Raw genomic sequence first — 24,660 nt, 5'->3', positions numbered from 1 at the left:
AGGAGCTCAGCTCTAACAGGCTGCTGGGCACACACTGGCAGCTGGCCCCGTGCAGGATGTGGCTCTCCCAGGAATCCTCACTACGCTGGAAGTGCAGCCCAGTGGGACCAGGACTGCAGTGACAGGGAACCAAACAACTGCAGGGGACCCTGTTCCACTGGAAGCCCCTTGGTTTTCTTCACATACACGTGGGCTGTTTTCATGTCACAGTGACTGAGATGTCACTGCTTTGTTAAAATCCCTTTCAGGCATGTTAAAAGTGAAGTATCAGGAAGCCCAATGGTGTTAAGAAATGACAGCACACTTGTTTCCAGTTTTTAATGCTTTCTTGTAAAACTGAAAATACAAAACCAGCTGAGCAAATGTAGATCTTTATATACATGAGGTCTCTGATTAAAAAAATCCTTTTAGTTAAAAAAAAAGAAAAAAGGGAAGACTGAACCAACAAGTTAAATGAAAATTGATTAAAGGGAACAACATTCTCAAATTGAAGCATACTTTCCAAGAAGGAAAACATCTTCTTTACAAGTTTATTATATAACTTACATTTACACTTTACTGAGAGAACTTACAAAACAAGCTGCTTGAAATGCTCCTCATTCCCTTAAAGCATGAATTTCAAAGTGCCACAGCAAAGGAACAGGTTCCAATATTATCTTATACAGACTATTCATGTATAAAATGGTTTGGTAAATGTGAGGTGTTCATTTAAATGAGCACATATAGGGATACAGACTAAATAAAAGTACTTGAACAACACCTTTGTTATTACATACGCAGTTATAGGTATAATAAAGGAAACAAGGCCAGCACTGCTTTTAGGTATCTGTGTAGATGGAAGGAATGTGATTCAAGCAGTGATCAAAGGCACTGTTCTGGAAGAATCCATTTTCATCCGTTCCATTGGAGACCATGTCTTCAGATACACACTGGGCTTCAGAAATCCCCTCATAGCCTGGAAGAGCGACAAGGACACGGACATGAGTTAGTGCCACGGTGCACGAGAGGAGGGAAGCACAGCTTGGGGCCTGGGATCCCACAGGACAGCACAGCACAGCGTTAATGGAGGGACAGTGGTGTTCAGCATCAAAGCCTTGCCAGGAGAGGCACAGTTTTCTCTGGGTGCTTGTGTCATCACGGCTGGCGCTCCCGTTTGTTTCTGGGCAAAGCTGTGCACTTGCAAGTGAAGTGCAAGAATCAGAGCACGGCTCTCTTGGCACTCGGTCATTATGTGAATAGGACATCAAAACAATGAGTGGGCAACGATCCTACTAAGTGTGCACTAGAAGTGATGCAGCCCTCTTGGTTTGGGTTTTTTCTTTTAATAGCACTTCGAAGAAATATTCCATGTGTCTCCCAGCTGCTCTTAAGACCCAGAAGAAGTCTGGATCCTACATTTATTGGCTCTCCACATAGTGCAGGTCTGAGGAAGCATGGCTGGGGCAGGTCAGGCTCGTGGAAAGAGCTGTGAACCTCAGCCCACCAAAGCCCAGGCCAAGCTGGTTGCTGCTTGCCCAGCTACCAGAAAGTCACGGCAGTAGGGAAGAATTTCTCTGTCCTTCTTTCATAATGCCAAACTTCCACAGCTATTACAAACCTCCTGAGCTGCACATACCTGTGGAAAGGAGCAGGTTTGCCATTCTACCAGATGCTACAGCAGCTGGAGTGCCAGGGAGTCTTAAAAAAACATTTATTGCCTACCCCAAAGGACATGAAAATTTCCTATTATGACCCACTGTAGCCTGCTTTTGCAACTGGCCAGTCAAGGCCCACATGCACATGTTCATTTTACTGCAGTCCTGCTCCTCCTTACTTCCCCTCTGCTGTGTTCACCCCCTCAGCATCATCCTTTATACATATTCTGGTTTCTTTTATACCACCTGATTTGGGTTGGGTCTTTAGAAAAGCATCTGTGGGAACTTCAGCACAATGTTCTGACCCTTGGACTGAGCCCCCAGGGACCCCAGAGCCCACCCACCATAACTGGAATAAGCAGCAGCAGCTGAGGGAGAACATGGAACAATATGCAGTTTAGCAAATGCCTGTGCCTGACACAGAAAGTCGAGCCCTTACAGAGTGGGGACTCCACTGGGGAGGGCTGATCCTTGTGCTCGAGGCACCAGACCTGGCTCCTTTCTCTGCCCCATGGAGGGGTCTGTGGAGCCATTGGGAAATGACTTTTTCTGGGCCTTGGTAGAAAATGAGGCAATTCCTTCTCTTTAGCCTTCCCCTTGTCTTTTCCACTGTGCCCCCACCTCTGCAGGCAGGTGTACCTGGGTGGGGCTGAGCCAAACTCTGCCCAGGCTCCACAGGGGCCTTGGGGCTAAATGGCACCACACCAGCAGCCAGGGACGGATCCTGCATCCTACACAGCCAGTCCTGGCTGCAGGAGAACCTGTCCACTTCATTGGGACTATTTTACTGCTAGGTATGTTTTTATTATTTGAGATCAAATTCTCTACTTACTTACATTTCTGCATTTTCCTACAGCTTACTAATTTACTGTTGGTTTACAGGTCAGATTCTGCTGTGTTCAGAAATCTGGCACACAGTGAATGTCCAGAGGTTCTGGAGGACGACCTCGGCATGTTTATCTGTGTCGGGCCAAATGGAGTGACCAGTATTTTGATAAGTTTTGTGAGTGTTTATGTTATGCTAATTTCTATTTGATGAGCCTGTATACAGGGTGGATACAGAACCACAGATGGATAAAACCCAAGATAAGCATACACCCCAGAAATCATTATTAGATTCCAGATAGAGTAAACTATCCAAAGTCCTGAACAGAAAATAAAAATTTATTGACTGTTAATGTGATTCATGGAACAGCTGTTTGCCAGTCACATTGGGCATTCCTGTGAGATGAGATCTCATTTAATATTAATGGTGCTATAAAAGCCTGAAAAAATTAATGCATAGCCTTGATGAATCTTGCAAACCTGAATGGTTCTATTTTACACACTAAATGATGAGATGAGATATATATATATATATTTCATACATGTTTATATTTCAGCCTTTTAAGTATTTGCATGCCTCAATAACCACTCTAAAAACAAAAATACTAAACAGAAACATTTCATGATAGTTTAGGCCCAGACAGAAAAATCAACTGTTGTTGAAGTTGGTGTCTTGCCACAGTATTATTCTTTACTGCTACAATTTCTTTTGGAAAGTTTATTTAGTCTGTTCTTTAAATATTGCAGGCTGTCAATCTAAGCTTGAAATTTGATGTTAACATGAAAAACCCCTATGTTTTAGTAATATCAAACTTATGAGTAACACTAAAGAATTCAAAGTTGAAGTTGAAACTTCATCTTAAATGTTTCCCTTGTGTTGGTTACTGATGCATGCACTTCCCAGAATGGAACAGCAGACAAATGCGTGCACACTTGCTCTGAACAGTCTCTCCTTTAATACAAAACAAACAGGAAAGTCAACTCTAATTTTGTGGTCTGACTCAGGCCCCAATTCAAAAAGCACTTAAACATATGTTTTCAGTATCGCTCTTAACCGAGGTGCCCTCCTGAGTGCAGGCATGAAGAGAACTTTCTTGGAGATATGTAAGTAAAGATTGCAGCTAATGGTTGTGTTTTATGGCTCTGACAATACTCACGTTTTGTTTGATTTCAGCAATTCTGTCAATTATTAATTTTAAAGATAGAAAAAATACTAAAATACTGAAGTACTGTAGTAATGCAGCTATTATAACTTTGACCTGATTATAAAAGCCTTCCTAAGCACACCTGAAATGTGCAATGAACACACCACACAAAAAATGCAGGTGAAGGTGGGTGTTGCCTATGGCATCCAGCAGAACGGAAGAGACTTTGTCTATCAGTCAAATACAGCAAGACTAAAAAAAAAAACCAATTTGCTTTCCTTCTGGGGTTTTTATAGATGAAAATTAATTTCAGGTCTCTTTTTTACAGAAACATGTTTTTGTCATAACATTAAAAACAAAAGATGTTCTTTGCCCCTCCTGCTACAAATATCACATGGATAATTCCTTATAGGTGGAATAAATTACCTGTTGAAGGTAAAGGTGCGTTGAGTATGTGATAGCCATTCTGCCTCAGAGGACTGAAGCAATGGGATTCCCCTGTGAGCACATCACTGCTGACAGACTGGTCCATTGTTCTGTAGCAGTCTCCATAGTGGAAACAGTTTTGTATGGAGTGAAAGCTGCCTTGGTAACCTGAAAGCAGATATTGCACACAATTCAATCCTTCTGCAATGGTACTACCTCCACTTCTGTCACAGCATTTCATTACTGTTGGGAGTTTAGTTCCTCAGTTTTAAATTTGGAAAAATGATTGTCCTGTTCTATAAAGTGCAGTTACAGAAGAGCTGCATCAGATTCGGTCCCACAAGGTGCTGTGGACTGTGATCCCCACTGAAGCAAAAATCTCAATGATGGGCTTCATTTCAAGCAATAGATCAGCTGAACATGGTCAACAGCACCCTTGGATCCAGGGTAGTGAGCCCTCCACTGGATCAGGTCCAGGATGCTGAGCTCCTAAGGGAATGTTTCTGTAACGAATCAATGTTCATTTAAATACAAGAATGCAGTATTTAAATGATTAGCACTGCTTTGTTTTCAGTTAAGTAAAGTCTTTTGCCATCCAGTGTGTGTTGTGCACTGCTGGAGACAGTGCTGTTTATCCAAAACACCTTCACAGGTTCCTCAAACTTCTTTCCCAGACTGCTCTTGATTCAAATGAAGCCCCTTTCACTGGACACAGGGGACCACAGTGTGCAGGTATAATTGACCTAGAAGTGCAGGACTGACTCCAGATAGTTGTCAGGTGAAGACTGAATTCAACCAGAGGCTCTTCTGCTTCTGGAAAGCGCTGAGATAGATCTGTATGGTCTCTGCTTGCCTCAGTCATTCTGCTTTTGGGGCAGGTTTGACTTTCATCCTCCACATACCCAACACTTCTTAGATCCTGGGATTTTTTTCCCAAGTACTGTATTATCAGTACCCAGCAGCTTGGGTTTTGCCATCAGAAGTTGTGAATGAGTTGCAGACAACAAAAGAAGACATTTAACAGTAAAAGACAAATGAATTGCTGAGGAAGGAATTTTGCAATTTATAAGTTGTTCCAACATCCTAGGAAATTGTAATTTGTTCCCATAAGGATGATATCAAAGTACATCACAATATTTAAACCAACCATGGCCTGATTTTATTATTTTCTTTCATCCTGTCTCAATAAGCTCTTCCTTATTCCGGGTGCAATGCACACAAACTGCACATTCCTATCAGCTCCCCCTTTTCCTGCTTTCTCTGAAATGATTCTGCTTCCCTTAAATGCAAGTGAAGTCAAGCAAATTAGTCTTAAAGTCCAGCAGAATGTGCTTCAGGATTTTCCTCTAATTGCCAGAAAAAATACGGAGCTGTTGTCTTTCTTCCCTCAGTCTTACTGAGACCGAAACATTTGCTCAGGAACTCCTGCAGAAGCTCAGGGCAGTTCAGTGAATCCCAGTCACAGCCACATTTCCCTGTTTCCAGCTGACAGCTCGGCCCCACTCACAGCAGAGACCCGCCCTGCAGGGCTGCCTGTGCAGCTCTTCAGTCTGTTCAGAAATTAAATCTCTGAGCCTGTCCCCAGAGCACCTGGGGCTGTGTGGGGTGAACCTGTCCCTTACAATTCCTGCAGTGTGCAAGCTCTCTCCTGTTCAGGAAGATCTCCCACACTTCTGTATGTTTTCCCTCTACCAAAGTACCAAAGTCTAATCAAACAGACAATACCAGGCAAAGCTCGGGGTCTGGTCACTTCATATTTCCTAAGGTGGCAATAAGTAAGGCCAAGTGAGGCAGTTCTTGAGTAGAAATGCAATCAACTCATTGAGTGGTGAAAGATTTGCTCTGAAGCTTCCCAGTTTAATATGTGCTTTGGCAGAATCTGCAAGGATTAGATGCTCAAGTTCTTGAGAATGTATGATCGACTACAAAATACCTAAATTGTTGATGTCCATGATTAGTGAAGTCCTAATGGATGACTCTTAGATAAAGACACTACACACTCTGTACCAAGGCTGCTCGTATTTGCTGCTATGGCAGAGGCAGCCCAAAAATTTGGAAAGCTGAGCATTAAATGATGCATGTCCTTCCTTGGAACAAACAGCCAGCCACCTCTATTTAATGCCTGGAGAGTCTGGCTCAAAAACCAAGGAGCTCTTAGGAGAGGTAACACAGCCCTCTTTTGAGGTGGTTTTAGGTACAGTGTGTTATTGATTGGCTTTGATACTTATCCTTTCTGTTTACAAAACACAAACTCCTTGCTGTAAGCCTTCTAAAAATACATCCTTTTGAGATGAGCAGTGAAAAAGAGACACTTGGCTTCAAAGGAGGCACAACTGGTTGCAGAGAGCACTTAAGATGCATTGCTAGAGAAAAAGAAAAATGAACCTTTTCTAGAATGTCTGTTACAGACATCACTTCTAGGGAAGGCATGACATGTATTTTCTCTGTCCCTTAACTGCTGTCCTTCCCTTGTACTCCCAGGCTTGCCTTTGTTACATCAATTAAAAATCTTCATGGTCTACAGAGCTGGCACAGTGGCTTAGAAAAGCAGAGAGCAGCCAAGCATGACAGAACTGGATTGAAACTAGTCAGATCCAGGGTTTTCCCAAGACTTGTGGAGAAAGGTTGTTTTGAAGTGTTTTAAGTTACACTGTCTGGAAATACCTGAAGCAGAGAACTGCCTCAGAATCAGTCTGGAAAAGAACTGCCATAAGCAATGAAATCCTCTTTTGGATTGCAGTGTTTATCCCTCAGCACCACTGTGAGATAATCTGAGAAGGTAGAGGGAAAAGTGTTCCTGGAACCACCCAGTGAAGAGGGGGGTGTAGGAAAATCCTGGTGCTACTGCACTGCTGAGTTCATCAGGACCTGATTTCTGCCAAGTGCTTCACAGAGAAATGCACCTTCCCTGTTCTAACCTACCTGCAAGGTGGGATAAATGCAGGTATGAAACTAAAGAAAGTACATGGAGTGAGGAAGGGAAAGGGTGCAGCAGGAACACAAGTCAGGTAGAACAAAGCATCACACTAAAAATGGGATTTCTGACCCTTCAGGTTCATTGCATTTAGTTGTGGTTCCTTTACATTTCTTTAAATGCTTCACTGAGAAAATACGGGGAATTAAAATATGATTAAGATCCCATAACGAAGCATTCAGTTAACAACCACATATGGTTGATTAAACTAAACAGGGAGCATTTTTTACAAGTTCTTAAAAAAGACTCCCTTCAGGGGTTAAAATACAGAGTAAGCAAGAAGGCTGCTCCAGTGCAGACATCCCTTCTCCTTCTAGAGTGCAAATCTGGAGTACCAACTTGGCAATAAGTGTTTCACCAATATTTTTTTTGCCACATGGATTTCAGGTTTTCCTTCAGTTTTGATTTAAATCAAGAATTTTCTGAGGTTATTTTCAAGTGAAGAATTTACTAAATGCCCTGTCAGTTTAAATGATCACTGTTAAATGTTTTATGTACAGTAGATGTAGAAATATAACAGTTCATAAAGGAATAAACTGAGTTCCAAACATAACATTTAGTTAAAATTTTGCTTTGAAATAATTTGTGGCAGAAAAGCTGCACTTAGCCACTTCACACACTGGCTGCCTCTGCTTCTCTAAGGCACAGCCTAGAAAACTTCAAGCAGCTTTAAAAGGAATGATGTAATGAGCAAATAATTGGAATATGGCTATTAAATGCCATCTTGTTATGTCATGTCATTTACATGTATTTGCAAATAAATCTCAGCTTTTCAAATTCCATAAAATTTCTGACAAGAAATCATGTCAGGTATAAATAACTACAGGATTCCATTGCCTGCCAAATTCTTTCAGCATGTAATGATTTCCATGTGATCTTACTACAGCTAGGTTAAAACATATAAATAATGTCAGCTTGTTCTTTCATTATCAATATTTCTGCTACCAGCCTGACGAAGCTGCCATCTCCTAAAAATTCCACATCCACATTGTTTATGTGCTTCTGTACAGATGCCTGGTTCTACACTAGGTTTATGTGGTGTATCTTTTTTTGGCAAAAATTCAAAACCCCCAAACTATTACAGATTCCATTAGAAAAATGTGCTATTAATGAACTAAGAAGCAAAAAAAAAAAAAAAAGAAAAAAAAAAAAGAAAAACTAGAGCAAGTACAGCTAGGTACAGGTTACAGATAATTGGTTTCAAAGGCTGCTAATCAAAGCTGATTTTGGAATGACCATTTCCATAATTAATTTATAATAATACTTCAACATTTGGCCAAAGTGGAAAATTATTGCTTTTTCAAAACCACATGACATAACACTTAGAAAGCAACAATTCATTCAAAAGGAAATGTGGTTTTCTTAAGGAATAAAGTCAATTTATTTAAGTGGTTCAAAACTTGTTCTGTCTATGCATTTGTTTCTGCCGTAGTAATGAGCTGCTAAACTTTCCTCTTGTGGCTTGTAGTTATTTAGCTCATTATAGCAACATAATCATATATCATTATATGCTATCATAAATCTGCCACTTCTCCCTTACAGAGTTAATCTTTTTAAATTGAATAATCTGTTGAGCATCAGGTTGAGTTAGTTTTTCCTTCAGCACAAATCATTAAATATAATACACTTTAACTTTTCAGACTAAGCCTGTCCAACCAAAGAGCTAAAACACTGCTCAGAGAACAGGGGCAGAGGGAACTGCTGGGATACCCAACCCCATCCCAGCTGGGAGCTGCTCACGGGTTTGTGCTCAGGCTCTTTCAAGCAGACAGATGTCCTGCACACTTCTTTATTGGGAATATTTACCACATTTTAGCAGCTCACCATCTGGACTGCATAACAGATTTCTGAAATATGCAAGCTCCTGTTACTGGAAGAATCTGTGATAATAATATCTCTTGCTAATTTGTGCCTCAAAAATTTCAGGAACATTAATTAGATCCCACAGCAGAACTCCAGAATAGGTATGTAAGCTCGCAATTAAAAAGGCTGAGTAATTCAGAACAAAAAATTATTGAAATTAAGCTGTGGGACAGCTGCTTACTGCTCCCATTCCTGTCCTTGAATCCCACAGGCACTCTACAGTTGTACAGAGTGCATTTACATGTTACTATAGAACATAAAACAAGCTAAACTTCCAAATAATAAATGAAAAAAATGTTTGCTTGCTTTGTCTAATTCCATGTCTTGTGCATCACTATGAGTGGATGGAGCAGGACATTGCCAAGGTGTGCCTCAGCCCATGTTTTTTGGGACTGGATGGCTCTTGCAGGGTCACTCCAGGCTGGATGACCAGTCAGGGGAGGTGCATGGCCAGCAGCCTTCTACTGAAGGACCTATATAAATGCAGTAAATCTGCTGTTGGAACAGCTTTCCCCATTATGATGACATATCACAGCATGGACCTGTCTTAGAATTTCCATCTGTATGTACATCAATCCAATTTAAAAACTGGAGTTCCCACTGAAATGCTGAGAGTATTAGCCAAATATGAAAAAGCAAAATACTTTCTCTCCAGCTAGAAATTAGAAAAGCTGCAAAAACAAAAGGAGGGAAGAGTTACCTTGAGATCCCTGCTGTACAGACTGGCTGGGAAATGGGGCGTACGGTGTATTTGGTATCCCAGAAAACTGCTGCCCGTTGGGTGACTGGCTGTGGGACGATGGAGAGCCGTGTTTCTGCAAGAGGGAGGGTGGAACTAAAGCTTTCAGGGGGCTGACAAGCGGAGAGATTATGTTGGGAGCAAGCCTAGAAAAAGAAAATACAGAAAAACTTCACATATCACATCATAATATGGCAAAATGATATACTTGTATGAACTATTTCCATAATGGACAAATTATAGAGAAGTCTGTTTTGCAGGTACAAATTATATTGAAAAAGAGGACACCAGTGCAGTGCTACCTTCAGATATTTGCTAGGATGCAAGAGTTAGACAGGAATTCTGTTCCTTTACACTGACTTCCTGCACTTGCCATAACAACAGGATCAAAATGACACCACTCCTCAGTGAGCAACTTAAAACACAGCTCTATTTGATTTAGAATTTTGTGAGCTGAGATACATGTCTAGAAACAGACGTGGAAAATGTAGCTAGAATGGGTAAATGCAAGTACATTGTTTTAATGCCTTCACAGCTTAACAGGGTAAAGCTGTAAGAGGGTTGAGCTGCAGCCAAGACAAAGAAAAGCGTTAGTTTCACTCTGCAGATGAGCAAAGAGTGGATCTCCTACAGCTGTGACAAGGGGCCCTGTGCTCCACAGCCCAGTGGTGCCCTGTCAAACAGCACAGGCAGCACGGGGACTTCTCAATACCCTCTCTGCTGCCTCCAGAGCTTTTGCTAAACCTAAGAAGGACCTCTTTAAGCAGCACCAGAACCTTCAGATGCTGCAAAATCCACCTCACTGTCTGAGAGCCACCCTGTGGAAACTTCCCAGCTACAGAACCCAAGGGAAAAAAAAAAAACCACCTCTGCAGGTTGTAATAGATGTCACTGAGCTGAAAAAAAATACTGAGCACAAACTGTTAGAGGCAGACAAAAATTAACTAAATAAAAACTCAAATCTCTCACTGGTGTCTTCCTCTACCCCTGCACAAGCTGTTCAAACACCATAAACCATCATTTCACACGACGGCTTCTTGGAGCAGTTGGACTGACCTTGGGAGCGAGGCTGTGCTCCAGTGAGGGCTAAGCACTACATGAGAGTGTGCAAGAGGTAAACAGAGGGGAACTGTGAATAAACGTGACAACAGCTTAACCAAATTTAACATGAGAGGCACAGGAACGCTGCCAAAAGCTGTCACAGTGACGCTCTAAATATTAGAAGGGGTTTAAATCAACCAAGCCAAGCCCATCCTATGCTCAGATAATTCCATCTCCCAAAACAAGGAAGCAAGACCTATAATACAAACTAGAAAGACTGAATCTCCCCAAATTAAACTAGCATTGTTAAATGAGTGAAGGCAAGGATATTTTCAAGTCAAATAGCAAGAACTGGAAAACAACTTTTTTTTTTTTGTGAGAAAGATATCCCCTCCAGTAAGTACTGATCAGTAATATGTAAAATAAAAAGGACTACTGTCAAATTAAAGGAACCAACATGTAAGGAGAAAAATATCCTATTTGTTCTGGTTTGGAAAAGGCCTGGGGCTGCAGAGGTGCCAAAAAGGGACCGGAGGATGCCGGGGCCCCCTGTGCTCCGCCCAGCTCAGGGACCAAGCGCTCTCTGGAGCCCGCGCTGCTGAGGAGCAGATGCAGGGAAACACCGAGTTTATTTGGGCAGCAGCAGCCAAACGCCAGGGGCAGCTCCCCTGGGGCCGCAGCTTTTCCGCAGAGGGCTCAGCGGGGCCGCGGTTGGACTCGGGGAGCTGCCGTGAGCCGCATTCCCTGTCCGTACAGAATGGTGCTCCCAGCCGGGGCTGCCACAGCCGCGACCTGCGGGACCCCACGAGAGCCTCGCTCGGCTCTGCCGAGGCTGCGGCACCGCCCGGCCACGGGCAGGGACCCCGGCCCGGCCAGCGACCCCTCCTCCGGCACACAGCGACAGGGACGCCGTCCTCCACGCGCCAGCAACGCTCCGAGAAGCCTGGAAACGCTTCTATCTGAACGGAGATTAAAAAGATTGCAGTTGTTTTCGTTGGAAAGATAATAGCTAGAAGAGCTCATGATAGTGACATTTTATACGGGTAATGACCACACACACATTTAAAAGAGAAACAAAAGACGTACTAAAAACTCCAATGCCGGGATGAGCCAGAAACCACTCTGAATAGGGGAGGGAATTGCTGCGGGAGAGCGAGTCCTCTGCAACTGCCTGTGTTGGGTTTCCTCTGCCTGCTCTTGGAATGTCTTGTCCTGGCTACTGCTGGGAAACGCAGCACCCCATAGAGACCTGCCGGGCTGCTCCGAGTGCTTTGTTAGGATGGGCCATCGTGTTTCTAAATTCTATGCAATCATGCTGCTTTGTCGAACAAAAATGGTACACTTAGGTATCCAGCTGTGGGAATACTGAAAATCCCAGCTTCCCTACCCAGTTTAACTACTCCCAGAGGCTACTTAAATCTCAACCATGGGAGAAGAATGTAAGTTTTTATTGTTATGTTTAAAGCAATGCTTGTCCCCACTCACACTGTTGCATTCCTGTTTTTCCTGTGTGTGAGCTCAACAGGATTTGTGCCTCGAAACCTTTGAGATGAGTGCTCAAGGGTGGAGAGGTCCCCTGCAAGGCCAGAGGGGTGCAGGCCCTGTTCCAGCTGGGAATGCTGAGCAGTGTGTGGAGCTGCCAGCTCGCTGCTCCCGCCGGGCACGGCTGCCCCGGTGCTGGAGCTCAGCAAACATTGCTGCCTGTGGGCAGCTGTATCCTAGGAGCAGGAACCTGAGCTGAAACCCTGACAGCTCCGGGTAACACTTGAGCATCGCTGCCTTCTCTGCATCAAAAGAGTTTCACAGAGCTGAGCAGCTCACCATAAAAATCTGCTATGTTCTGCTCGAGCTCTCCCAACAAGGAATTTAGTATGTTTCCTGGAAGTTAAGGCACAGTTTTCAGCTAGGAAAGAACTTAGCAGAAAAATCTGGCTGTGTTAGTACAAGTGGCCAACATGGAGATCTGTGTCCTCAAAATATTCATCACAGTCCCTATAGATCAAGCTGGTCCCTAAAATATTACCCCTGTGTGAGTGTGTGCATGTGTGAATGTGCTCTGGCATGCTCAAGGGGAGACTTTCATCAGCCAAACTGTCCAGTCTCCAGTGCTGTGTTTTTAATTCTCTTCTGAGTATCTGCCTACTAATTAGGTTGCTGTGATATTCAGGTTGTTAAAAGAGGAGGAATCATTCCTGATACAAATTAAACAAATAATGCATTAGAGCCTAAAAGGTGATGCCTTCTGCGTGGAAGATGAAACACTGAAAGACTTACAGCAGGAACTCAGCTGGATACACTAAAATTCCCAGGCAGCAGCTCAGGCATGTGTGTTTCAATAACTAATAGCCTGCACATTTCCTGTTAATACTGTACTACAACCACAGTTTGCTTTGGTTTGGAAAGTAATAATAAATATATACCATATATTTTACCTTAATTGTAACTTGCATAATTCAGTAAATTTGCAGATCCTTTGGGGCCTTTTAATATATATCTGTGCCTATATATAGCTATATATAAAGAGATATAAATACTCCCACAGGCATGAAAAAAAAAATCCGTATCCTTCCTTAATTCATTACATTTGAGGGCTCCTGGCTCTGTGGAATATTTCTGTTGAGGGCCATACAAGGGTGTGATGGGGGAGCCTCCTCTCCACCCTGTCCAAGAGACAGGAGCAACAGGACACGCACTACGGAGAGAAGGAGCTTGTCTGGAAACAAAAGGAACATTTTGCTCACACAGCATGCCCTGGCCTGTGCCATTCACAGCCACAGGAGCCACAGAATCAAACAAAATACCTATTTTTTTACCAAGGGACTGAATAATTTAATGGCCAAAACCAACATTTCCATGCTAAGCGAGGGGTAATCACATCTCGTGCTTCAGGATGTAAAGTGATCGCCCATGGAGGCAGAGAGGAATTCTGCTCTCTTCACTAACCACACAGCTCAGGGTCACTGACCACGTACTGGGGGCCTTTTCCAGTTCCCCCTGAAGCACCACTGGAGGATGGTGCTGGAGATGGAGTTCCTGTCTGAGGGAGCCAGGATTTCAGGTGGGATTGCAGGGCCAGTGCTTCCTCTGAGGAGGCATCAGCAGGCAATCAAGGGAAAGGACTACTCAGAAAAAGCTTACGCGATTCACACACACAACCAAAAGGAAACTTTGGGAATAACTGAGCCTAACTCAGTAACCACCTTGTCTGTGGCTTTGTGCACATTTCTGCACCAACACTGCCTGAAAATGCCCAGCCCCACAGCCCTTCCCACAGGAACTCCTGCAGTCAGGTGGGATTCTACCCACAAAGAATCATGAAACCAGGTGGCAGTCATGGACAACAAACCAGTTCCTCAGCTCTACTGGAAAGCATTTGTCACTCACATCAATGGGAATACTCAGAAATCTTGGTCCTAACAGAAGTACTTTTTAAAAGGGAAAATTAAACGTCAAAACATAGAAAAGATTGATCCTTGTCTCACTCTCTAAGTGCACTCCCTAGGGATCTCAAACAGAAATACCGCTAAAACTCTTTATGAACTTTCTTGTGATCATATTTTAACAATAAATTTTGGATGGTGGAAGTTTATATTAAATTGTGAGTAAGGCCTGTGTGAGGGAGCTACCTGTGTATGCCATGAGCTACCAGTGACCTATAGAAAACACACCTAAAGGCTACAAGTACCATGACTTCGCTTTAGAATTATTGATCCTGTCTGCACTCTCAGCCTCCCCAAGCAGGCAGGGGTGTTTAAAGATCTCTGTCTTCTCCCAGTGCACACCAAATATCCTGTTCCAATATCAGTGCAACATAAAGAACAAAAACAAAAACAAAAAAAAAAAACCCACACAAAAAACCCAAAAAAACAAAAAAAAACAAAACAAAACAAAACAAACAAACAAACAAAAACCCAAAAACAAAACAAAAAACCAAAAAAAAAAAAAAAAAACCAACATGGATTGTTCTGAGATTTCTACCACTATGTCTGGATAGGTTTTTTCTATATATCCATAGTGCTTAGTCTGAGGAAGAAATATATTACCCCTCTGCTTTAGTCTTTGTTCAATACCAGTTCCAGGACAAATTAACAGAATAAGAAATAAAGCTTCTTTCAAGATAAGACAGCTTGACTAGACCTTGACTGCCAAATACTACATACAGTATACTTAGTAAATACTGAGTGGAACTGAAAATTAAAAAATAATAAAAATTAAAAATAAGATTTTTGAATTATAAATAGGAATGAAATATAACTGCAAATGGAAATATGTAAGACAGGGATGTTTCCAATATGAAAACTGTCTGAGTTTGTTTTTTTAACGGTGTGATGGCTTGATTGGCAGATTCCTCAGCTACACAAAGAACCTCAACCCATATCCCATTGAGTTCAGTGGAAATGGGACCAAATTCAGGCTGAAAAACATCTGTCCTTTATGTCAAATCATTTTTTGTATATTTTGGGTTATAAGACTGTTCTGTAACAGTTCCATGCACAGCAGTACTGCCAAACCGAACATCCTGACTCTTGAGAGTCATGATTTAACTCAGATTAACATGAAGAAAAATAGAAAAATAGCAAATAAAGCACCAGAGTAAGAAGCATGAACTAAAGCAGCTCCACATTTTATCTGAAGCGCAGCACTGTAGCCACTTACAGGAACTGAGAGTTTCCATGAGATGAGGTTCTCCCATAAAACCCAGCACACCAACCAGTTCATTCATAAAATCTCTCCCCCAAGCACTATAGTCACTGATATTGTGAGAAAGTCCAATGCAGTTCCAGGACCAGGAGATTATTTTTTTTTAATGGGAAAAAAAGTTAACACGGATTTTCATCTCTTCCCTTAATATTAAAAATGATGTGTAAAGCTCCGCTAATCAGGTCCCTGGATAGAGCCCAATCTCTGGCCACGTGTTTCTGTTCTGGGTCTTGCCCTACGGGAATTTCTGTCAGCACATGCTCAGGAAACAGTTACACCGTTCACTCTTTTGGACTTTTCTGTAAGACAGACTCTATCTGAAGTTTGGTGAACCTTTGCACTAATCACTGCCAGGTGCCTCTGGCTACGTTTCTGGAATGCAAGGAATCTTTTCCTTCTCTCCCTCTTTCTTCCTTTCTCCTCTTCCCCCCCTCTCCCTGATATTTAATAAATCCTTCAACACAGATCACCTTGCTGGGCATCACTGCATTTCTTACCTTTTCCTATAAACAATGAGCATCCAAGCCCCAGGGCTGTGACCTGGGGCTGTGACTACAGGGTACCACAAGGCATTCCAAGGTACAACACCGTGTCTCTGGTTTTCCCAAGAGCATGGCCAGAGGCTCTATCCCTGCTCTGCTGTAGCTGCAGCCTGTGACACACCTGTGTGTGACATCCTGAAGTACTGCCGAGGCAATGGCAGCTTTCTTCTGGCTTTTAGACAAATACAAAATACTAACTTTCACTCAAAATGCTGCCTTGGATTACCTGGATCCAATTCTGCACTTTCACTCACCCACACTCTGAGCCGAGTCCACAAGTGCAGGAGCTGCTCAGCTCTAAGGAGTAAGAGGGGCTTCATAAATATGAAGCATGTGACTGAAGAGTCACAGGTCACTTAATTGCTTTAGAGTATTTTTAGTGATACCAATAACAGTCATACAAAAGCAATTTCATGTTCAGAATCACAAAGGAGCCCTAAGAGTCCTCTCCTGGTACACTCAGGGGTTTTCTGTGTGGGGCTGCTCTTGGGCCCAGAGGGTCCTCCTGAAATACTGGAATACTCCCTGTCTGCTCTAACAAACACATCTGCATATCTGAGTGAGGCATAGAACATAACTCTGTGTTTGTCACACATTTCATCATCTACCCAAGCTCACAAAGCACACAAACACACTTACTCTGTGTCAAATGAGTATCTCAACAGTTGTTCTGATCTGACATGTGCAATTTCTGCACAGCAGTTCTTCATAGGGATCATTATGGGAACTATGCCACTCCAAAGGATATTTCTATTTATAAGGGTTTGTTTAATAACCTCTGAAATGAAGCTGATGAATTGCTACAGTGGAAGTCACTACGTGAGGGAGATTTGAAAAATTATTCTAGTTTACAATCTAGCAAGAGAGGGTATTTTGGAGTGACAGAAAAGCCTTATTAATATGGTCAAAGAAATATAAAATCGTATTTAAATAAAGAGCAGTGCCTTAGGTTCAAGTGATTGCCAGAAAGTCAATTACAAAGATATGTAATCAAGCACAGAGACTGTCTACTCCAGATTATGTGGCATGTGCTGCATGCTTGACTGATCTATCTTATTTCAGTCATTTAAGGTCATTATTCTCTGGCAAACAGGCAGCAAGATGCTTCCAGGTGGGTTCTGTACAGGTACTGATGTCTGCTGTCTTCAGGTTTGTAGAACACACTACCCAGTAGTGGGAGATGTTAAAATAGCTTCATTATTTGTAACACCATGATAAACTCCTGTGTTTGGTGTATATGGTTTACATCAAACTGCAGCAGTTTTGCTTAAAAACAAAACAAAATTTGGACAAAAAGAGGAAAAAAAAAAGCTTTACAGATGTTAAGTGTAAATTTAGCTACAGATAAATCATTAATGGCTAAAAAATAAATGCTGGATAAACCAGTAATAAATACTGGATAAATCAGTAATGGCTAAAATCATTAATGTAATGCAGCAGAGCTCTGACTGAATTAATCTTAAAAGCTTTCTGAGTTATTCTGACCATCTCCTTTAACCTCCCACCTTCTCCTGTAACTCTCTGATTTCTCATGCAGTTTTCCTTACAGTGTCTCCTCTGGACAGGCACCTCAGCCCTTACTTTGAGAGGCGCTGGTGGAGGCTCTCAGGATCCTGAGTGTCAGTCCAGCTCTCTCAGAAACTCAAATGAAACACTTGCCCACCTAATTCTGCTGATGGACAAATAATATTTACCCCAGGATCCAGCACCAGGTTATCCTTAAGCGTGTAACTGTTGAAGTAAGCCCATGCTAATGCTAATTTTGCTTTAAGGGGAGGGGGGAGCCTGTGTAAGCCTATCTGGACATGATTATGAATGAATTCTGATCACATTTTCTACAATGAGATAAATGACTTGGGATTTGAAAGCAGATGCTTTTAATTACTGATTTTCTTTGTTTGGTGGGGCCCAGTGCAGCACCTGTACATTGTTCTTTCTGGACAGATGTACTGATGCCCCTTTTGCGTGCTCAGATCCATAACACTGAGATAAATTATGAAGGGTTCTTGGCTTCCTCCATTGAAAATGTTTTCAGCTGTCAGAGATATCTGTTTCTTGTTACTGGTTTTAGTGCTTTTGAAGGGAAGACTAAACCACTGACTTGTGTATTCTGTTATAAATGAAGAGTATTCTCCAATGGAATCCACGGAGAATGAGGGATGGATCTCCTTGGTCTGTTAGAAAAGCTGTGCAGGTATTTAGTTTTCCAAAGTACTTCTAGAGACAAAAAGTTTCTTTCCTACAAACATCCTAACAGCATGTCAATTCCTAGCCCACTGATTTATATGAGCTCACAAACTTAATTTAAAAGATTAATCAACAAACAAGGTTAGTAAGAATCAGATGTAAGTGGCTAAGACACCTAATTGTCTCTTAAAGTAATGAGAATTACGAGCACAAATGTATTTTTCTACCTGGCCTGAATCCTGGCAGCTCAAGGAGATAGAACAGGAAAGAATCTCCCCCATGTAACTGACAAGATTTTATCCTGCATGTTTAGTTTCAAGCTTAAAAATACCAGGGTGCTTTTAAAAAATCAGGTAGAGCAGAAGGGAGGCTCTGTGTACCTCGTGTTACTTCACGTAAAAAGAAGTGAAGGACTAAGTTTTTAACAGAGAACTCTTTACACTGAAGTATTCCTGTGGTATTTGAAATAACAGGTGCTAAGAAGCAAGCAAACAAAAACTCTGATGTTTAAGCGCCCTGATTGAAATGTCTCTTTTCACTTGATAGTTCTTAAATCCTGTTTCTTGTGATTTTCTGTGGGGGTCAGTGTCACTTCAGGGGGGTCTGGCCTCTGGTTTGAGATGGCTGCAGTTGGCTGGGCAGAAGTCCAGGCAAAGGGAGTTGTGTGAGCCCTTCTCTCTAACCTTGCTTAGAGCTTAATCCTTTATATTAAAGGCTCACCAGATTTGGCTCAGAGTCCTCATCAATCACCACCTCTGCACATCACAGATGCCTTAATCCCACTACTTCTTCATTTACTGGTGTGTTTACAGAACAGAAATTACCTAAATTACCACAGGAATATTAGAAAATCGTTTCACTTTCCTTTCCCTTGGAGACACATCACCCTCCCAATCAAGTCATTATTTGTTAGTGCCCCAGCTCCTGTTGGGAACACAAGTGCTGTTTGTCACAGCAGCACAAGTGACAGAGAGCCCCAGTCACACACACAGGGATCGTGTTCAGGTCCTACAAAGTGACCTTGTTGGGCCATTGCACTAAATTGATGCAAATCCCAAACTTGGTGCCACCACTCAAAGTCACTTAACTTCAGTCAGATCAGTTTCATTAAAGCTGATAATTTATCACACTGAATATTCTAAATTGCAACTTACAGAGATGGTCTACAAATGAAACTAAGTACATTTTTAGATGACTTGGATAATAACAGCTAAAAAAATAGTAGAAAGCAAGCCAAGTGCAACATTCACCCAAGATTTAATACTAAAAGCTGTTTTTCTGTCCTCACTCTGCTACAAATCAAAATAGACTATTTTTGCAATGGGCAAAATGAAACCCAGTTTGACATTATACATGGCAAATGCTACAAGAAATGCTAAAATAAACCTTTGCTACCTGAAATAAAAAATAAATATACATTTTAATCTGGATCATGCCAAGCCCACTTTCTGCATGCTGAAGTATTTCTGAGCCAACCACTTTTAGCTAAATTAATATCAGCATGAGTAGATTTTTTTAGTGTAGCATACACTTCATTCCAGAATTTGAAAAAATGTGCTCCATATTGAATAAAGCCAGTATAAATACATTCGGTAATGAGGTCAGATTTTGTTAGAACATTTTCAAGTGAATTAGATAATTTTGTCAAACTATTTAAATGTCTCAGCAAACCATTTGGGAAAATTGACTGCTGCACTTGGTATTGACTTTGGCAAAGGACAGTGTAACATAGGGCTTTTTTTGTTAAAAAAAAAAAAAAAGCCTTTAAATCAAATTCTGAATCTCATGTCAAACTTGAGTAGACTATTTGTACTCTGCCTCATGTAGTTTTTGGCATCTCGCACATTTGATGACTCAGTAATTAGATTTCTTGATAGTAATCACTTGGTTCCTGCCACAGACTGCACGATGTGATGCAGCCTTGTCATGGTCCCGATCCCCAGAGCAGGAATTCTCTGCGTTTGCTCAAACCCGAATGCTGAGACAGCTGACTAATGAGGCCAAACCCTCTGTGTGTGCCAGAGAGCTGCAGCAGTGCCCATGCAGGAGGCAGGGGGAGGGTTCCCTTCTCACTCATGTTCCCTCAAACCTCATGTACCTTCCAGGAGGGATGGCACTGCCACGAGCTGGCCAGGGGGGAACAGCCCTGGAATCCTGGGGCTCCCGGCATGTGAGTCTTAAGTGATTTTGCCCCGTTAAATGGATGGATGCTTTAAAGAAAACTGTGCTAAATGAAACTCAAGGACTATTAATTAGTTTACACAAAGTTTCTGCACTTGCAATTAAGATGTCAGATACAGGCTGCATTTCAGCAGTCATGAATAATGTAAGCATAAAGATTTAAATACAGCGGAAGGATCTTGGACTGGGAATGACAATGCTGAATGAAGATTATTTTGAGTTTAGAAAATGGTATTTGAGATGCTGAAAAATTCCAAGTAACTATGTCATGAAACTGGATGCCCTGTTTTAAAATAACTATTCAGAAATACATTCCAGTCTCCATTCCCTGACGTTTGGCTCATGGTTAGAAATCTGTTATCTCACTCCCACATTTTGTCACAAGATATTTGGGCAAAGACTTTACTTAGGTACATGAACACTGAGATAAGAAATCAGCACTGTTGTCTCCTCTGAGAAAGAATCTGCACTGCACTAAAGCTGGAATTGGCGGAGACAATTCTGATGGAAACTCTGGTGTGTCTGCAGCAGGAGCTCAGTGAGAGGCTCAGCTCACTGACCACAGTGCTCCTGCTGGAAGGGAAGTGCTGTGCTCTGGAATGGAAACACCAGGGGCAGGAATGAGAATTCATCTGGGACCTTCTGACGCCTCAAACTGGAAACTTGTCTGTTGCCCTCACCCTGCTCAGGCCTTTGCTTTCACTTCTTATTAGCAGCACCAGGACACAAAGTGCCTTAGAAACAAATCCACCTTCCTGACAGCCCGCTAAATCCTTCCCATAGTATATCCTTACTTTATTTCATTCTTGGTTGGGATTTTTTGCCTTAACTCCCCTAGGAACTCCAAGAGGAAACAGCTGAGCAGCACTTGGGAGCAGTCAGAGAGAGGGATCCGACTCCAACAGGCTCAGGCAGTCCCATTCTGCAAGGAAGAACAGCTCATGGATGACCTTCACTTTGGAATGTGTCTCCATTCCTACTTGATCTACTGCCTTCTCTGCTACAGAAAACTTCCTATTTAGCTGGAGTAATTTCCAGTGCCTCCTGTTGGCCACGACTCTGCCATGGGAATGAGTCTGCCAACAGGAAATACAAGGTTGGGAATGTGGCAGGGCAGGGAAGGAGAAGGGCTGGGCACAGGCATTTTATGGGACAAGGACAGGATAAGTCTATCCATCACACTGGGAGGGGGACACTGGTACTGCTACCAGCTGAGGTCAGAAGAGAAGGCTGAAGGAACAGAGCGTACAGAAGCTCAACTTGCTGCAGAATTAATTCCCCAGTTAAGAAAATAAAAAGGACTAGTTTGCTCCTAACTGAATTTCCTCAGATTGTTCTCCAGCCATTCCAGGTGTAAATTTCCTTACCATACCTCTTCCATGTCACACACAAACTGCCTCTGCCCTTAATGCTTAAAATCCTTCTGGGCTTTCCTTACACCATATAAAAGAAGGGAAAAGTCAGTCACTGGACTAGGATGGGAAAACTCTACATTTAATTGCTATATTTGCTAAAGGACACCAACATATTCCTAGGGAAAGAAAATCCTTTAATCTTTCTGCATCTTAAATTCCTATCAGTAAAGCTAAATCAGAGTCCTTTCTTTTCCCATCCAAAGTGCTGGGAAGTAAAACTGTAAGTATGAATTTGAATTTGCACGAGGCCAGGCACCAAAGAAAACTGAATAAAAAGGTTAGAGCAGTTTTGTGGCCTGCAGAGATTCTTTACTGTTGAGATGGTATGAGAGCCTTGACACACAGTGCTTTAGAAATATCACACCCTGTAGCCATGCAATTGTATCTGTGCTGTAGCAGTGCAACCCATACAATCAGTGGGATTAAATACTCTTCCCTGATTAGGATCTGGCCTGCTGCTGAGAGGTGCATTGCAGAAAACCTTATCAGAGAGCAAGGAAGTGAGAAAGCCCGTGGCTCTGACACTGAGTGAGCCTCACTAAGGCAAACACAGCCTGATTCCTGAGTGAGTCATAGTTCGGGTTTTACCCTCTGAGAGGTTTCTCATGTTAGCCGAGAAAAATTCTCTGTGCTTATCCAAACCTATGAGAAGTCATCCAGCAAGAACTAAAAAACAAAATTAAAACCTAAATGTAACTGCATGCTATGAAGAAAAAAAATCCTATTGTGTTTTGTCAAAGACAAGGACAAGGCCCTGAACAACCTGATAACAATGTCCAGTGCTTTGCACAGGGCATGGATGACACGACCTTCTGAGGTCCCTTGAAAACTAAATTATTCCATGATTCTAAAACAAACAAAATTGCTTTGTTTGGGCCAGTGTTTTCTTTTGAACAGCATCTATGCAAAGTAAAATAAACAATTAATCATCCATTATCATGCCAGACACAGGCCCAGCATATTTCACATCACACACATACCCGTCCCTGGCACTCTCCAGCGGCGACTGGTGGTGATGTGGGCTGGACAGGGCGGAGTCGAGGGGAAGGTGCCTTGAAGGAATGTCATGAGGAGGTGGCAGCACAGCTGGGGAGGGGCCGTTGTGGCTGGTGCTGGATCCACTGTACATGCCTGGGAACACGCAGCAGTTGGCAAAACAAAATAAACAAGGAAGCATCAATAAGACCTGCAGAGTCTCCAACTCCTTCCCTATCCCCCACCCAACCCCAAGCCACAGCCCCACAGCAGAGCCCCTGTGTGTCAGTGAATATCTGTGCCTGAGCAGCACTCACAGCTGTGCCATGGTACCTTGGCATGTGGGTGTCTCCTCTCTGACCCTCCCAGGTGTTCCTGGACTCTACAGAGCAGTAGAACCCTCCTGGCAGCCACGAGGGCTTGGTGGGACTCCCACCCTGCCTTTCCCATGGCTGTGAGAGAGAACCTGCAGTGCTCAGGGGATGGAGCTCACACAGCAAAACAGACCGTGGTACCCTGGGGTTTTGCTGTTCATTTCAAACTCTGTCATTTGACTTTCCATTACTAAGCTGCTGGACATCCCAGACCATTTACAAATATCACATACTGATACAAAGGAAACTCCAATAAATTAAATGCAAAGAGGAACAAGGAGAGTTTTTTAATGAGATCATGAAAACAGATTCTCTAATACAGAATTAATGAAGGAGTGTGGATGCACCATTTTTGGGGACTCTCCTCTACCATGGCAGCGAGGCACCAACAGCCAAGTGCCTACCATGCCCTCAAGTACACCCTTTGTTGAGGAAGCTTTGTCCACGACTCTTGGATGAAGATGCTGGAATTAAGTTTTTTTGGAATTAATTTTTTTTCTCCCTTCTAAAGAGTGACCATGCACCAAGACAGGCATTGACTGCAGGGCCCTCACACTGACTTTTGGTGTGAAGGCTGCACTGAGAGCAGGTCTCTGTGGTGACAGATAACACAGGAGTGCAAGCATGGAGCGTGCAAAAGACACCTTATGGCAGGGGAGAAGGGCTGGCTCCTTGTCATGCTGCTCTGGGAGAAGTCCAGTCCTTGTCCTTCTCTTTCCAGTTTTTCTGCCTTTCTCATCTTCAGGTTTTGCCCACATCTGCCACAGTGCTGTGCCACCCTCCCAGGGAATGTGCACATGGATGAGGACCAGAACTGCCACTCACACTGTGACCTGAAGGCTGTGAGCAGCAAGTGAGGCCTGCCAGCTCCCAGTGTCCAGCTCTAGAGCTTACAGAGACCCCACACTCCCTCTGGGGCCTGTCTTTGCCATCTCTCCTCCTGTACCACTCATCCATTCTTTCCCATTCAGTGTTGCAGAGCTGCACATCCAGGGCAGAGCCATGTGCCAGCTGTGCTCAGCCCTGTCCCATGTCACTGGCAGGGCTCTGGACTGCACCCCTCCCAAACCCTCCCAGTGACACGGAACAAGCAGAAGGCAACATGAAAATCCAGAGCTGTGGGGATTGTGTGACACCCTTGGGGTGAAGAAGCAACATCTGAATATCAGCATCTGTTTCTGTGTGTGACTGAAGAGCAGAACCACCAAGGCAAGATTCCAGCCACCTTTGTTTTGTCAGGGGCTTCAGATGAGTCAAAAACCCCTCATGAACAATGAGTCCTCAGCTGCTGACAGATCTAAAGCAACAAAACTGAACCACATCATCTCTGTCTCCAGCTAGACAGAACATTTGTCAACCAGCCAGTGAAAACAACTTGCTTTCTGCACTGCACACCAGACAAAAGGGGCTTTAAGAAATCAGATGTTCCCAGGTGATGCGAGGATTTATTTGTCAAAGCCTCTTCTGGTAACAGTAAGTCAGTAGCAAGGATGCTACATTGTGGAAATGCTTTTCCACTGGTGGCTTCAGTCCATTTCATAATAGAACAGTTTCCACTTCCCTCAGATCCTCACTTTTCATACATTCGTTATCAGGCTTGAATGATGAGCCAAATTTGACCTGCACTGTTCAGTGTCA

General features: G+C 42.8%; 1 protein-coding gene across 1 annotated transcript in view; it reads right to left on the bottom strand.

The window, feature by feature from the left end:
* Window positions 1-303: 303 nt before the first annotated feature.
* Window positions 304-24,660, bottom strand: part of GLIS1 (GLIS family zinc finger 1) — a 180,579-nt gene continuing 156,222 nt past the window's right edge. Inside the window, 4 exon segments of the mRNA XM_053950810.1 lie at window positions 304-955; window positions 4,031-4,198; window positions 9,568-9,752; window positions 22,654-22,804. Of these exon segments, the coding sequence (XP_053806785.1) occupies window positions 819-955; window positions 4,031-4,198; window positions 9,568-9,752; window positions 22,654-22,804 (641 nt within the window). The 3' untranslated portion in view covers window positions 304-818.

The sequence above is a fragment of the Vidua chalybeata genome, chromosome 9 (assembly GCF_026979565.1).
Source record: "Vidua chalybeata isolate OUT-0048 chromosome 9, bVidCha1 merged haplotype, whole genome shotgun sequence".
NCBI lineage: Eukaryota > Metazoa > Chordata > Aves > Passeriformes > Viduidae > Vidua > Vidua chalybeata.
This window is presented reverse-complemented; position numbering and strand designations above follow the sequence as displayed.